The 13,724-nt window shown below is 37.4% G+C and overlaps 1 protein-coding gene across 1 annotated transcript; it reads left to right on the plus strand.

The window, feature by feature from the left end:
* Positions 1-1,441: 1,441 nt before the first annotated feature.
* Positions 1,442-2,227, plus strand: LOC308630527 (microtubule-associated protein RP/EB family member 1-like; the record flags this gene model as incomplete). Its single annotated transcript, XM_081260625.1, has 1 exon — positions 1,442-2,227. One exon carries the CDS (start codon positions 1,442-1,444, stop codon positions 2,225-2,227), a length of 786 nt encoding a protein of 261 aa, XP_081116751.1.
* Between the last annotated feature and the right edge of the window lie 11,497 nt (positions 2,228-13,724).

The following is a 13,724-nucleotide window of genomic DNA, read 5'->3' on the forward strand; positions in this document are numbered from 1 at the left end:
GTGTTTATGAAGAACATACCTTAAGAAGCCTAAATTCCAGTTTTTTCTCCGTACAGTCAGATTGCCAAAGCATCTGTAGCTTAGCTATTTTAGCCTTTTAGCAATTGCAGTCTTCTAAGTTTCTGTATGTCTTATCCTATGCATATAGAGTCCAGAAGTCATCAATCACTCAAGGAAGAACTGCACAACGAATGGTTCAATTCTCTGCAGTTTTCTCTTCTCAGCACAAAGAGCATTCAAGTTCTAGTTCATAGTAACTCTAAATTCCAGCTTTTGTATCTCTGTCTCAGTAAAGCTGCTGCAGCTCTAGGATGCTGCTTTCTTCCCAGCCTGCGCCCCAAGTCTTGAGTGTTAAAAGCAGCAGTGAACATAGGACCCACCTTAAATTTTTTCTTTCTCTTTGGGACCTTAGTCCCTCAAATCCAACTGTCTGGATTATCCTCCAGTGACTCTATAAAGACTGCTTTGTTGATGCTGTTGATGGCTTGCTTTGTATTTTATTTACCTTTTATAGTTGATATCAGTGAGAAGTTATTCGATAAGAGCTCCTCCATCATAGCTACAATCAGAAGCCTCTCAATAGAGCTTTAAAATAGATGAACATGAGACATCAGTACTTACTCTATCATTTCACATCTGCCAACAAGCTGCTCTTTTGCTGAGGTCAGGAGTTTGAGCCCCAGTCAGGGACTTGATGAAAGCCTTTATCTAACTCTCCAGAGCCCTGTAATTGTTCACTGGATGGGAGTCATCTTCATGGTCCATTGGTGCTGCCTCCAGATAATTTTTTTGGTAGTAATATTTATATGACTATTCATTGGCGTGATTTTACACAGACTAGATTTCTCAAATTTTCTCAGTTGACACTAAAACTAGAGATACTACATGACATAGTAAGCTTGCTTATTTGTTTTTCTGTTCAAACAGCTACCATTTCCCCTTATAGAGGAAAAATAAATACTATCTCATAAATCAGAAATATGAACCTATCACCTGAGCAATAACAATGAATATACCTATGATTGATTCATTACCTGGAACTTCAGCAGTCATAGTAATTCAAGAAATGTTTATTGCATAAATTTCTTCCATATGGGCCCCAATGCATGTCCTGTTAATGTTAACCACATACAGTCAGAAATTTATAATAGAATCCAGAGGACTCGTATGGTCCTATTACTGGTACTTTTTTGGAAAAAAAAAATCCTGTATATTGATTTTTAAAAGAGAGAAATACCTACAACTGAAATACTATTCTGTCACTGTGCATCTAAGAGCAGCATGCAGACAGGTTTATTTAATCCATAATAAATTTTTTTTTATTTTAAAAATTAATTCTGGCTTACGTCAGCACGTCACAAGGCGTCGGGGCGGGTGCGTCTGAGGTCATCACGCTTGGGCAGGATCGGCAGTTTGACGGAGTCGGAAGACTCAACGGAAGATGGCAGTGACCGGGGCCGACCTAAGTCGACTTGACATGCTGGCCTGGATCAATGAGTCCCTGCAGCTGAATGTGACAAAGATCAAACAGTTGTGCTCCGGGGCTGCCTATTGTCAGTTTATGGACATGCTATTCCCTGGCTCCATTGCCTTGAAGAAAGTGAAATTCCAAGCCAAGCTAGAACATGAATATATCCAGAACCTCAAAATACTACAAGCAGGTTTTAAGAAGATGGGAGTTGACAAAATAATTCCTGTGGATAAATTAGTGAAAGGAAAATTTCAGGACAATTTTGAGTTCGCGCAGTGGTTCAAGAAATTTTTTGATGCAAACTATAAAGGAGAAGACTATGACCCTGTAGCTGCCAGACAAGGTCAAGAAACTGCAGGCACTCCTTCCCTGGTTGCTGCCGCTCCCAACAAACAGAAGAGACCCCACCATTCCAGCAATGCGGCTCCCCAGAGAACCGTTTCAACACGGAAAACTATCGCAACTCCCAAGGTCGCCCCAGGGGTGGTGCGAAAGAATCCTGGTATGGGAGACGGCGACAGCAAAGCAGCCGAATGGATGCAGCGGGTCAACGTATTGAAGCATACTGTAGAAGGTTTGGAGAAAGAGAGAGATTTCTACTTCGGAAAGCTGAGGAACATTGAATTGATTTGCCAGGAGAATGAGGGGGAAAGTGACCCCATACTGCAGAGGATTGTAGACATTCTCTATGCCAGAGACCAAGGCTTTGTGACACCCTATGAAGGGGCCCCAAAGGAGGAACAAGAAGAGTTTTAACAACCTACATCAGCAGAGAAACTAGAATTAACATCTAGTTGATTCCCCTGGGAAACAAACAAAAAAGTTGACCATGGGTGGGGCTCGCCTTGAGGATGGTGGTCAACTGATTGCTGGAGGTGTTTTGATGTAATCCGCTGAAGTGGAGACTTCAGTAGAGAAATGTAAAGACCAACTTGAGTTTTAAACTAATGTGAAATCTTGTCAGAGAATGTTTCAATAAATAAATGCCTTAAGAATATTTAAAAGTATGCTTCCATATTTCAAAATAGAGTAACATGACATGTGTCTAACATTTTGTCTGGGAAAGAAGGGCCAAATCTCAGAACCTTTTGGAACCTGCTGTCACAGGTCTTGCAGGGTTGCTTAAATCCTCACAGTTCTAGGCTTTGGCTCAAAAGGAGAGTTAAGAAGTTTCTCTGTAAAGCCATTTGGTGTCATTGATCAATTGCATCCCTGCTAAAAGCAAGATGCATGGTTGCCTGGATGAAGGTATTTTTCAGCCCCCAGATGTGATGGTTTTTTTAATTCATTCCTGAAATTTCTATGTATTCTCTTTTATGGGAAATGTTTTGTCCAGTTTTTAATCTAACCCCTATTGGGGGGAACTTGACCACATCTCTGAGATTTGGATAAGGATTGTGTCCTCTCTTTCTGTTTTTAAGTTTACAAATAACATGTTTCTCCTCTCTGCTCCCCTTGCCCATTGAAGACTCCTCTTTGGCTCTTTAAGTTTGCTGCTTACTATTGGAAGTAAGCAGGCAGATGATCATGCTGCAAGTTCTTGCTGGATCTCTAGCAAAGGCATGATCAGTGAAGGCCATCTTTGCCTTGGAATCTACAAGGCTGGGGTGGTTTCAATATCTGCTGTTTATGGCTCTCCACTGTTAGCCAAATACTTTGCCAGTGCACTAGTCTCTTTTAGAGAGAAAATTCCCTATTGTGTTACTAAATATTAATTTCTTTTGCAGAATTACAGTACCATGTCTGGATTGATTCCTAATACTGAAAATATTCAATTTCTTTACTCTTATTTGCTTTGCCCATGGCCTATTCAGTCCCTTTGTCTGGCAGAATTGTGTAAAATATATGTTACTCACTACTAACGGATTTGTGTTGATCTGTTTATGGTGGTAGCTTGTCCAAAAATGTATGTAGTAAACAGGTATTTTATGATAAAATTGCTGTGTAGTGCATGCTCTGTGTGAAATTCAGAGGAGAACCCAGATTCATTGATTAAAAATATCAAAAAACACAAGTAAATAGCCATTCTTCCAATGTAGCCTTTTAGATCTTTGTTGCCCTAAAATTCCATTTTATCAGAAACCCATTTTTCATCTGTCTTTTTGACAGGGTTGCCCCCCCACACACATACTTTTAAACAGTTTCTAAATAAAATTCTGTGTTTCAAGAAAAAAATTTAAAATAAAATTTTCTGAGCTGCTAGTTTCCTAAATTCTACAGTAGAAAAATACTCATATAGTGGTAATGTCACTGAAAAACTTGGTGGCATTAATTTCCAAGTAGCCATGGAAAGAGATGAATAGGAGCAAGAGTTGGGGGAAAATGTATTGCTCAAAAAAGATCTCAGTCCCTGGTTTTAAGCTGTCAGTCCTATTGTCTGTCTTCTTCTCCATTGTCTCACAGCTGTTTTATCCTGAAAGGGCTTGCTTTTTGATATTCAGGGACATTACATGTTATTGATCTAAATCACTTTGCCTTGGTGGTTCATTCATGCTGATCCAGCTTCACATGATCAGATGATTACAGATTATTACAGAAAAAGATCTTGTTCCTGTTGGGGTTCTATACACACAACCCCAAAATACAGTACTTTGGAATCTGTGAAAACTAAAAAGCTGAGAAGTGTCTCTGACCTCTCTTCAAGACTCTCCTGTGATAGGTGTCCTGCCCTATACTTGGAGAAAAGGGATGAAGACACAGCGGTGCCAAGAAGAATCTGACACAACTGGCCTTGCCACATTCTCCAGGTTTGTTACCAGGTTTGGGATGTAGTCAGGTCTAACTCCATCCTGGATTGTTACCATTAGATCATATCCCCTCTTATCCAACCATTCTTTCACACACCCATCCACTCTTGAGCAAACCTAAAGATGCAGAATCCCCATTTCCTTGATTCTTCATTTCTGAAGGCTTCCGGGTCACATAAAACTTTGATTACATATATTTTTTACACTTTTCTCTCATTTATCTCTCTTTTGTCACAGAGGTGTCAGTCGTCAACCTAGCAATGGATAAGGAAATGATATTTCTTTTCCGCCCCTACCTTCAGATCTGCCAACAGTGAATAGCAAAGTGTGGGACCACCCTCATCTGCAGCCTATATGAAACATGAAAGAAACCTCACCATACATTTGGTGACAGAGTGAAAAAATAAAGTCACACTTCTGCTTTAGGTCAGGGAATGAGTTAATGACTATTCAAAGTCAGCTTTCTTCCTAAGATTCTCTAATTATATAATGTCATATCAACTTATTATAAGAAAGTCATTATGCCACCTATATATGGATGATGCAACAGTATGGGGAAATCTGGGTATTCTCTTAGAGATATTCCAAGACACTGGAGAATAGAAGAAAACAATTCACCAAAAGAGAAAGTAGATTCTCTATGATCTGAAACATCAACCAACAAGTGTGTGGTAACACAGACTCACATTCCTAAAACTCCTGCCTTTAAAGAATTCATGGACTAATTAAGAAATAACTAAAATAGATGCTGTGAAATAACACTAGCATATTTCACAGGATTCGGGGCATTTCAAGTCTGGCAGTAGTCATTGGTGATACATAATTTTTTATTTGAATTTCTCTTACATATTGAAAGCACCTTAAGGATAAGAACTATGCTTTCTTCATAAAACCTAAAATGATATTCCACAACTATCTGTCCATTGAAAAGGTTTGGGATGTAGTCAGGTCTACTCCATGCAAATTCTTTTTCAGAGCAAAACTGCTGCTTCAAGTTCATGAAAAGAGATGTTTTCTGGTCCCTTGAGATGCATCAGAATGAAATACTACTTATTGGGGAGTACTATTAACATCAGGAAGAGCAGAATGGCTGTTCACACTACATATGTCTTTCAGAAAAATTCTCCTGAAAATGATTAAGAAATTATCTGTGAAGGATTCACAAGAAGTTCTTAAAGTTATGTGGGCTGAGTTAGTGCTGCCTGGCATTCTATTTGAGAGATTAATTTAGAACTTTGGAGTGGACAATCATCCATGCTCAACCTTGACAGCCTGACTTGTATGCTAAGGGCTTAAGTTTCTGTAACTTCAGCAAAAGATTTACTCCCCAAAGCAGACACAGTGCAAATAAATAAATAAAATTCAAATATGTAAAAGGATGTAAAGTTTGACTTACTAAATGGGACATTCTCAGTGGTGCTCAGGGAAGGGTCCCCTTGTAGAGGTACCTTCAGTGTTTTCAAATAAGTTTTCTATGCCTTTCTTTTCATTTTCAAATCACCTGAGGCTTAAGAGTTTATATGTTTTGCACTTTTCTCTGCTTTTTGATGCTTTTCTGTCTTAGGAAAGCTCATTTTTATGTTACCTAGGATAACAAAGCTGTTTGGGCCAGGACCCACAGGGCACCCTGCCTCATGGTTTGTTTGAGGTGGTTGTCTTTCAGAACATTCCACTCTGCTATTAAAGAGTGTCTAGTTTCTCTGAACTTTAGATGATATGTCTAAGAATACCAGGAAGATAATAGTGGTTCAAATAATATTAATTGGAATTAACTATTCCTATAATTATCAAATATTCAAATTTACAAATAAGCAGTAACAGGAGAGTTGTAAGGAAAAAAATGGAAATCTCTCTTATAAAAAGAAATAAGATATACAAAAATAATAAATGCAAAAAAAAGGTTCCTAATCCTCATGACTCTGGTTTTATTACATAAAAGTTATGGGGAGCATTGATTTGGGACTGAGTACCTACACTAGGCCTCAATAGACCAAAGCAAGATAGAGTCACTCAAGCTGGGGTCCCACATCACCATAAGGAAGCCTACACTGTTTACTTGTAAGATCTGACTTTCTGAGAAATTGGGAGAAAGATGATAATAAAATCCCCCCCCCAAAAAAAATAATAATAATAACTAGGAGATTCACAGTAAGCGATCAAATCAAAAGGGACCTGGTCTACCTAAGCTGGCATAAAGAAGTTACCTCTGCTTTAACCCACACAAGGAAAGTAACCTGAAGTAACCTGATGTTAACCATTCCACTTTTTGCTGTGCTGTCTCTTAATTCCTATTCAAGCTTCCTTACAAAAACCAATCACTCTGCCACGCCCAGCAGAGTGCCTATCTATTTTGTAGACTGAATGCAGCTTGATTCAGAATCACCGATAAAAGCCAATTTGATCTTTAAAACTCAAGTTGTTGAAATTTTGTTTCTTCACAGTTCTCAGCACGTGTATCAGATGTATCCTAGTTTCTCTGTGGGATTGAAATTCTGATTAAAACACAAGATTCTTTGTCAGTAAGAAAAACATGTCAATGTAAGGATCTTTTGGTAATTACTTGTAGCAACACCAACGACTTCCTATATGTTACAGAAGTATTTAGAAATGTCCATGGATTCTGCCTATGTTAGTCAATCTATGTTAAGAAGCATATTTGTGGTGGTGTTTAAAAAAATTATTTAGAGGAGCTGAGATTTTGTAACTGAGAAAAAAATCACTTTAGGTTCTACTCATTAAATAAGAAAGAAAAATGGTTATTTGAGGAAATAATGAGAGAAAATGTTTTGAAAAAAATATAGCACAGTTGAAAACATGACCATTTCAAAGCAAATCATTTCACCTTGTTTTTATTATAATGGAGGAGGCTTGGGTTTGGCTTCCACAGGGGGATTTCACTTTTAGTAAGCCACTCCAAGATTCCAGTGCTTCAAACTGAGGTCATATATACCATATTAGGTGTAAAAGTCAGAGATCCTCCCACCTGTTTTAGTGCCCTAAATTTCTGCTTTAAGGCTGTCAGTAAAGATGTCCAGACTTCAGTTCTTCACCTTCTCATGAAGACCAGGAACTACTTAAAATAAACTATTGCATATCCACAAGCATCAATCAACTCCAGTGATTTTTTTCAAGCAGAAATCTCTGATGGCAGGTCTGTATTTGATTTCCGCCAGTGACAAGAAGCTCACTACTTTGCAGAGTGTTCACTATTAGCCACCAGGGAAGTCTGTGTTTTATATCTCTGACCAGGGCTCTCAGTGGAGTATGTGGCAAACTACTCCAAGGTATGGCACTTTGGCATTTGAGGAACCAGCAGAAGCAAAAAGTTCTCTCTGACCTTCTCCTAACCCTTCTCCTTTGAATCAGGCCATAAGAAATTCTCTGAACATATTCTGAAGCAGATCAGAAGTCCTATTTTTCAGAGGTACCCATGCTATACCTGGAAGAAAAGAAAGCTCTTATCCTTGAATACACAGAGACACAAAAAAGAATGTGAACTCACACTTCTTTATGAAGTCCCCTCCAATGTATTACCACTAGTTCTTTCTCTTCAATCTCCAATCATATTTCTTGGTGACTGTGTATTCTTTATCAGGCCTAAATGTAAAAATGCACAGGTTTATCTGTTTCTTTGGTTCTTCATTTCCAGAAGTATTTGTGTCATGTAAAACTTGTTTCAAATAACATTGTAGGCTCTTCTCTTGTTAATCTTTCTTTCTGATAGGACCCTCAGCCATGAACCTAATATATTTCCTTTCCTCTACACTCATTTTTTAGTATTTTTTTAGTATTACATGGGCACAATATCTTTATTTTACTTTTATGTGGTGCTTCATGCATGCTAGACAAGCAGTCTACCACTGAGCCACAAGCCCAGCACTCCCCTACACTTTTAATCACTTAATTCTTCCCTTTAGAAACATAGTAAATTAAATCCCCACACCAAATTAAATCCTTCAAGCTTTAGAACTTATGCTGTATGACAATTACCATATTTGATGTAATTGTTGGCATACCCCCACCAAAATGTGCTAAGCTATGTGGGTGGGGCAACCTGGTTTTCCTTCATAGCAGTATCTCCCAGCACAGAGCTAGCACATAGCAAGTACACACAGTATTTCTTAGATGAATAAATGCATTTTTATTTGTGGACTTGAGAAGAGAAAGTAGAAGCCAAGCTAGTTTCTCTTATTTTTCCAGCTAATTTCTTCAATCTTCTTTTCATCATCTTTTAGTCTCATTTTTCAGGTTAGCGTAACTTTAAAACAAATAGACACACATACCAGTGAATGAAGCTGTTTTGAATGCTCTGAACTAATTTGAATACTCCAAAATATTAAACCAATCAGTCAACTTGAGTTTTGAATTCCCAGAATTCCTATTTTATGTGAAATGTAGAAACACATTAAAACCTCCAGATAACCAAAATGGATGAGTGAGGAATGTTTATCCTCATGGTCAAAAGAAGTCTTATGCTGCGTTTTTAAAGAATTGAATTAAGTCTTTTTGCTTCAGGTGACGTCTTTGAAAAAGACTGCCAAGTCTGTGACCTGCAACTCTAGCTTCTGACAATTCATCATTGCCTAGGACCTCAGGAGAAAACTGCTCTATAGGAGTCCTTTGAGGTGAATAATAGCACTCCTCGTACCCTGCACTAGCTTTTCTGGAAGTCAGGACATTTTATTTTGGATGAAAGTAACTTTTATGAGCAAGTATCAGAAGGTACAAACTTTACCTCAGAACACTGCAGCAAATAAGGTTGAAAGACATTTTCAAAGTTGACCTCAGCAATTGTCCAAGATAATATTCCAAGGCTTGGAAGGTTATGTATGAAATCATCAGGGCTTTGGGTCCATGAGCACAAAATGTAAACCATCATGAGGTCATTTACTCAAAAAAAGGAAAAACAAAGACTAAAATATGAATTGACTTTAAAAAAAAAAGAAAAAGAAATCTTACCAATTTTTACTTCAAAAGGCCAATGATGTAAGTACCCTCTTCAAATCAAAATTTCTCCCTCTTTTTTTTTTTTTAACCCAATTGATTTCCTGTATCTGTCGATTGAACTGCAGTCCCATCTAAGTAGGCAGCTGCAGCTTGTATGGAGGGAAAGAATATATTTTCTGTATTTCTTCTGGGAAAGACATCATTGATCACAATAGATAATGTTGTTGATAGTTCAAGTCATTGTATCAATAATAAAAAACACAGCTACATATAGATTTGTCAATGTGTGTGACAGCTCAGATACCAGAGTTTTTCTCCATGGACTCACATTCCCACACCATTACTTACCTGTTAGGTGACCTGGGGAAGTCACTTCACTTTACTGAGTCTGTTTTCTTTTCTGTGAAATAAAAAAATAATGGCAGCTGAATCAAAGCATTTTGTTTGTAAGGCCAAAGAAGTGATGCTTGTAAAGTTCTAAGTATAACAAACTATTATCTCTGTAATAATAATGCTTATTTTTATAGAAATTTTTGCATTTAACAAGATTATTATTTTTAAAAAAATGTTATCAACTTTTTTTAAATGCAATGACTGCAACTTTTTTCTTTTACCTTTATTTATTTATTTATTTTTATGTGGTGCTGACGATCGAACCCAGTGCTTCGCATGTGCTAGGAGAGTGCTCTACCACTGAGCCACAACCCCAGCCCACAAGATTATTATTTATGATGTTATTTATATTGTTATTTACATGAGTAATTTATATAAATATTAAATATATATTTATAATTATAGAGAATATAATTATTCTTAATTCTTATCATCATTATTGCCATATCAAGCATTGAGTCTAAAACACACAGATGTTTTCTCTGCGTTTTACCCTGACCTCAGGGCAGCGTCTGGGGATGAAGCCAGATGCCCAGGGCTGAGGAAGGCTAGGCTTTTGTTACTAATAGAGAGACAGCTGGATGGGAGCCGAGAAACCTCCAGAAAGCCAGTTCCCTCAGGTGCAATAATCACCCCCTCCTACGGCCCTTACCACATGCACAGCATTCTTCTAATCTCCAAAGGTCCGTGCAGGGCCCTACTCCTCGGGTTTATTTTGATAAATGCTCAGGCTCCAGAGAGCCAAGAAACTTGATTCCTTTGCTTCTCAAATACCAAACCTCTACCTGCACAAGGAATGCTTAGATGAAGGCCTCGAGATGAAAAGTTCTGAGTTAAACAGGCAGTTCTCCCCTTAACCTATTGTCTGCTCTGCTCCTCACCTCAAAGTCAGAAGAAAAATACTTACAGATAAAGACAGTTGTAAATCACTAGTGAAAAGTTAAATATGATGTAGCAGATATAAATTTTATCTTAAAAATTAGGGTTATGATGGAACTGCCTTTGTATTTAAAGCCAACAATGTTCTCAGAGGAATTATATGTATGTTGATAAAATTGTTCTGCAGAGTAACATAGTTCAGATTCTTTGCTGTATTTCAGTATTTTTTATATCTCCTGTTCAACATAAATTACCCCTGGCCATTGAAAGTGAGTAATAGGCACCATTTTTTTTCCCATTGGAAAGAAGAACTAATATTTCTTGAGTACTGTATCTTCCAAGTAGCCTGTGTTTGGGTTACATTGTGCTATTTGATTGAGAAAACCTATATCATTTTCCAGACTAGGCACTGAGACTCAAAGAAGTTAAAAAAAATTGTCTAAGTTCCTAGTGCTAGAAAATAGGAGATGGACTTAAAATACCGATGTGTATGATAATGAAGACTGAAGAAATGCTGAGTACTGCTAGAGAGCTTTCGTCCCACCCATTAAATAGATCGAATCCACAGCAACTTATCTATAATTTCCAACACTTTGTGAATCTGAGGGAATATAACTTTGAAGTTTGAGAAATTATGTAGTATCTGCATTTGATAATCAATTTCCTGGGAGAAAATCTTTGCTAGCTACTTACATTTCTTTAAAAAATATATTTATTTCTTGGTGTAGATGGACACAGCATAATGCCTTTATTTTTATGTGGTACTGAGGATCCAACCCAGGTCCCACCCGTGCTAGGCGAGCGCTCTACCGCTGAGCCACAATCCCAGCCTGCAACTGACATTTCTGACACAGGATTAATGTTTAGATAATATAAAGAACTCAAAAAACTTGACAGCAAAAAAAAAACAAATAACTCAATTAATAAAAGGGCAAATGAATTAAATAGACACTTTGCAAGAGGAGAAATATAAACAATGAATACATATATTTTAAAAAGTTCAGTATCATTAGGAATTAGGGAAGTGCAAATCAAACTATACCGAGATTTCATCTCACACAAATCAGAATGGCAGTCATCAAGACTACAAAGAATAGTAAATGCTGGAGAGGATGTGGAGAAACAAGAACACTTTTACACTGTTGAAGGGATTGAAAATTAGTACAAGCATTATGGAAATTAGTATAGATGTTCTTCAAAATACTAGGCATGGAACCACCATATGGCCCAGCTGTACCACTCTTTGATATTTATCCTAAAGAATTAAATCATCAAATTATAATGATACATGAATAGCCATGTTTATAGAAGCACAATTCACAATAGCCAAATTATGGAACCATCCATCAACAGATGAATGGATAAAGAAAATGTGGTATATATACATAATGATATCCTATTCAATCATAAAGAAAAATGTAATTATGTCATATGCAGGAAAGTGAATGGAACTTGAGATCATTATGTTAAGCAAAATAAGCCAAGCTCAAAAGTTTAAGGGTCATATGTTTTCTCTCATATGTGGACTCTAGAGAGGAAAAAGAAAAAGAAAGATGGGGGTGGGGTTGTGACTGCATAAGTAGATCAATAGAATAGAAGAAAGGGACCAGGAGGTGGGATGTGGGAAGAGAGGGGGTAAGTGCTAGGGAGTGATGGTGACCAAATTATATTGTTATCTTGCGTATATGTACTAATATATAACAACAAATCCCACCATTATTTAGAACTATAATGCACCAATAAAAAATCTGGAAGGGGGAGACAAAGTTAAAAAAATAATACTAATAATCAATTCTAGCTCATTTGTTAGCTTACATTTTATTGGCTATATTTCTTCACTGTGATATAGTCTCTGTGTGCAGATATCTTAGTCACCTTTATGTCATTGCCTATAAAAATTCCTGCCATTGAGAAACAGCTTAAGAAATATTTTGATCTTGAATGAATAGGACATTTAAATATGCCTAGTTCCATAATTTGGGCAGAGGTCCACGTGTTAAAATCCCGTTCTCCAGAGTGACAGTACTGGGAAGTGATGGAGCCTTTGAGAGGTGGGGCCTTATGGAGGGTCTATAAGTCACTGGGATGTGCCCTTGAAGGGGACTGTAAGAACTCCGTGAGCTGAGTGGCTTTACTCCACCACAAGTTCCCACCACGAGTTCCCACCACCATATACTATCTTGTCACAAGCTGAGAGCAATAAGGTCAACAGATCATAAACTGGAACAACCACTCTTTTCTCTTTATAAGTTAAACACCCAGGAAGATGAGTTATTAGGAAGTCAATTCTCACTTTCCCTCTGGAAGTGAAGAATGATAGTAATAGCTCCAATGTCTTGAAGAATTTTCTCATTGTGATATGTACGGTAGAAAAGAAATCTTTCCTTCTGCTTTGAAAGTACAAGTAGCTATAAGTCCAGAAAGTATTATCATTATTTATGACTTTGACATGCACTAAACCTAAACTACTGAATCCTTGATAATTCCTTAATTTTGTAAAAAAGTTTTTTTTTTCCAAAATTCCTTGGGCTAATCATAACAATAGAAGCACTGACGCTGGGATGATGTGGCATGTATTGCTTTAGACTTGACACCAGGTTTCCCTCACAGGATTCTTCTGTATTAGTGAGCTCAGTTGGATAGAGCTTTATAAAGTGGGGCCTTGGTTGTGAGTTGAAATCCCTGATGGAATAATTAGCTTATGCTTGTTTTCAGGACACAGTATTGATTCCAAGCTCTAGCCAGCTGGGGTTCTGTGCCTAACATGTTAGTTATTCACTGATTTTTCTGTCATTATTTGTTTATGTGTGTGTGTGTGTGTAAAGATAAATGCCTTGGTTGTTTCTTTATTTCTTCTTCCCTGAGTACACATGCGCATTCAATTGCAGACAGAACCAATACTTGATAAAACTGTGAAGTACTCATGTGTGCATATAGTTCCCTGTTTTCGTATTTTCACATGTTGGGGCCTTCCTGTAAACTCTCTCCTCCCCCAGTTTCTCTTCATCCTGCTCATTACCCCCATCCCCATCCTTGTTAAAATCTGCTTGCAGAAACATATCCACATCAGCTATTTGCACTTGCATTCAATTTGTATTTGGACTTTATCTTGCCAAAGGATTTTTAAACTTTATGTTTTGCTTCCTTATTAAAACATCTCTAGAACAGATCAGAAAGAAGGTTTGGTTTAGATTAACTTTTGTTTTGATATGTTGTGTTTTCTAGAAGAAGCATAAGGTAGGTAGTAAATGAGCAGAGGTTCAGCAGTTCCTTAGACCTAAGTTTGA

Source organism: Spermophilus citellus, assembly GCF_964194105.1.
Source record: "Spermophilus citellus genome assembly, chromosome: 11".
NCBI lineage: Eukaryota > Metazoa > Chordata > Mammalia > Rodentia > Sciuridae > Spermophilus > Spermophilus citellus.